The sequence below is a fragment of the Sinocyclocheilus rhinocerous genome, unplaced genomic scaffold (genome assembly GCF_001515625.1).
Source record: "Sinocyclocheilus rhinocerous isolate Xijiao unplaced genomic scaffold, SAMN03320098_v1.1 scaffold3438, whole genome shotgun sequence".
Classification (NCBI taxonomy): Eukaryota; Metazoa; Chordata; class Actinopteri; order Cypriniformes; family Cyprinidae; genus Sinocyclocheilus; species Sinocyclocheilus rhinocerous.
The window spans coordinates 179,752-183,297 of NW_015656586.1; the positions used below are offsets into that span (position 1 = coordinate 179,752).

Here is a 3,546-nt window from a genome sequence, read left to right on the forward strand (position 1 = left end):
CACACCTCGCTTTTCAGACTGATGAGGTTTGTAAAAATCGACGTGTTTCAGAAATGCGGGGCATAGAGGAGAAACAATAATGTACAGTATGTGGAAAATAATGTGTTTTTTTAAGCTTAAACCGCATAAACAAATTTCATTACACCAAATACACAAAATAATGTTCTTTTTAGCAACATCATATGACCCCTATAACCACAAACGCTCAATTTCCGGCCCTGTGACGTGTTTTCGGTCAGATTTAGTGTGTACTCAGCATCAGTGTTGTGCAACAGGGTTATTCAGGCACATTTACTGTGCTGTTGTCCCGACCTGCAGCTCGATGCCAGTAAGACATCACAGTTACTGGAGCGGCACAAAGCCAGTGAACATGTTATTAGTGCTGAAATGTGGCCTTCAGAAGCCAGCAGTGGTGTGTTCACAATCCCACAGCTGCGTTCTTACAAGCCCTCGGGCGCAGAACTGCCAACCGAACAACTCATCAGAGACGATATCTGACGCGCTGCAACTGACATGAGGAGTGCTGCGCTCTACACTGACACTGCAAACCATACCTGGCATGCTCACAGAGCAACAAAACGGATGCATTCATCAGTGCATATGCAGTGAATCCTAAAGCATTCCTGTAGCTCAAACAGCAGAATTATGGCAAAAGCCAAGGTCATGGGTTCGATTCCCAAGGAATGTATGAACTGATAAAATGCAGACCTTTAATGCAATATCAAAGTATTAATATGCAATAGTAAAATATAAAAGTCACTTCGAATAAAAGTGTCTGACAAATGCATAAATGAAACAAAATCATGTTTGTAAATGAATACTTACAGAAACTCAGCTGTCGACTTTCACAGAAATCACTGTACTGACTGGAATCCATGTTTCTGGTCATCCTCTCAATTCTCTGTATAAAAAAATGAAAAGTAACTATTATACTTAATATCATGCGTCAACATCATAAAACACATCTCAAGAAAATTATGAACAATGCAAGCCCACTATTGTTTTTGAAATGTCTCTTCTGCTCACCAAGGCTGCATATAAATGATAAAAAAAATCAGTAATATTGTGAAATATTATTACAATTTAAAACAGCTCTTTTCCATTTTAATATATTTTAAAATGTAATTTATTCCTGTGATGCAAAGCTGAATTTTCAGCATCATTACTCCAGTCTTCAGTGTCACATGATCCTTCAGAAATCATTCTAATATGCTGATTTGCTGCTCAAGAAACATTTCTGATTATTATCAATGTAGAAAACAGTTGGGCTGCTTCATATTTTTGTGCAAACTGCCATCATTTTTATTTTTCAGGATTCTTTGATGAATAAAAAGTTGAAAGGAACGGCAATTATTTGAAATAGAAACCTTTTGCAACATTATAAATGTCTTTACTTTCACCTTTGAGCAATTTAATGCATCCTTGCTGAACAAAAGTAATTTCTTTCAAAAAAATTTGGTAATAGTTATATTTTTTGAATCCCATAATAATGCCTTCAGTGAATATACTGCTATATCTACGGAGCTCCTGTGTGACGAAACGGTTTAAACCGCAGTTTTATCAGCTACTCTGAGGATTCAACAAGACGACGGAAGTCATTATTTCCTCGTTTTACGCCCTACGATGAAATGGCATAACATAACAAGAGAAGGACCATCTGTGTAAACTTTAAGAGAGCCGTGCGCAGTAATGAACCCTCTTAATAGCAACCCAACAGGTCTGACTCGGATTTACAGCAGAGCGTGTTAAGTTGCAGGTCAGAACCTATAATTAGACGTTTCCTCATCCTGGACCAATTTCATACCTTCACATAACAGTCAATTTGAGCTCTCCACCAGGCTGTGTGTCATAAAACATAAAGGCTCAAGGTTTACGACTGCTTTTTTTCCTCCTCGTGCCGCAGAGGATCTGTTTTACGGTCTACAGAGAGCCGCGTCTCCGAGAAGCACCGGGTTCGAGGTTGAGGACAGTCTGATGTGACGCTCGCCTGGATCGCTTACAGGCCACCCAAACCAACCGGAGTCTTTTTATTTAGTTAGCTGGCAGTCATAGGAAATTCCATCTTTGAAAATACATATTAATGATGCCGAGCGCCTGATCGTTACACGGCGCTGGAACTGCGATTTCTATTAGCGTCGTTAAGAGCCGAACGGAGGTCTCGTTTTGCACTCGGAGGGGGAATTCGCAGCAGTCTCGGTGTCTGGGTCCCGCTCCAAATTGGGCCGCGAGCGATACGAGACTGGAGCCGCTGCACTTTTAAATAACTCTTGTCAAGCGGCTGGCCTGAGACAGGAGAAATGTTTTGACTGTGGCTTATTGACTGAAAAGAGCAGCGGGGGGATTCGATGTTTGAATACTATGTTTAGCCGCTGATTAAATCAAAACGTTGACCCACCTGCTAATAGCCAAATTATACCCACAACTGACGCGGCGGCTGTATAGGAGGACGTTGGCAAATATTTGATTTGGCCGCTGGCGGCTTTCATTTCGTGCCAGTGTGGTCTGGATAAAGGGAATCTCAATTTGTACCACTGCAAGCGATGAGATTTCCATAGGCCGAGGCCCAAGATATATTTTGGATATCTAGTGTAGTGCTGTGTATTTCAATGCGTGTCACTCGGTGATTAACAGCCCGAGGCAGGCTAGAATTAAATTTGTGGGGCATTTCATTCAGACGCAAGGCTAAGTTTAGACGATCAAACGCGGATGGGTTTAAAGCGCCTCTGTTTTTGTGTGAAAGAGAGTCAGTGTTGTAGATACGAGGCTTTGGGAGAGATTTAAATGAGCCGTAACATCACTCTCATGTTGAAGAGACTCCTGATGATACTCACATTTTGAATTTCAGTCATCACTGAAAGAGCAAATGAGAAAACAAATCCACTAGCAACTTCCTGAACCTATTAAGGGTCACAATCATTGTGATAAAACTAGTGCTGTCAAACGATTAATCGCGATTAATCGCATCCAAAATAAAAGTTTTTGTTTACATAATATATGTGTGTATACTGTGTATATTTATTATGTAGATATAAATACAAACACATGCATGTATTTATTTAGGAAAAATAAGTTATGTTTATACATTATATTTATATATAATATAAAATATACGAATATAAATATATAAATGTATATACAAGTAAATATTTTTATATTATAATATATACAGTATGTGTGTGTATATATATATACATAATAAATATACACAGTATACACACATATATTATGTAAACAAAAACTTTTATTTTGGATGCGATTAATCGTTTGACAGCACTAGATAAAACATATGTAGTTCATGTTCTGCACAAAAATTTTAAAATGCCAAAAACTTTTTACAAAATTACAAAAATGGCATACTCGGTCTGAGAACAGTTTACATTAACTTTGTCTTAAATGTGAACACTGAACAAACCATTTCAGGTCAGGCAGTGCTTCAGGTTCACTTTCACTTCACATGCATGCAATTTCCAATATTTTTGAGCATTACATGCTACCATATATTAATTATAATGGTAACATGCAAAGATGCTGAAGACTTATTTAATT

The 3,546-nt window shown here is 38.3% G+C and overlaps 1 protein-coding gene across 1 annotated transcript in view; it reads right to left on the reverse strand.

Moving 5' to 3' along the window:
• Positions 1-3,546, reverse strand: part of LOC107720300 (uncharacterized) — a 120,377-nt gene that overhangs the window by 53,621 nt on the left and 63,210 nt on the right. The window contains exon 8 of the mRNA XM_016527984.1: positions 826-901. Coding sequence (XP_016383470.1) covers positions 826-901 — 76 coding nt within the window. The remainder of the gene's footprint in view (positions 1-825; positions 902-3,546) is intronic.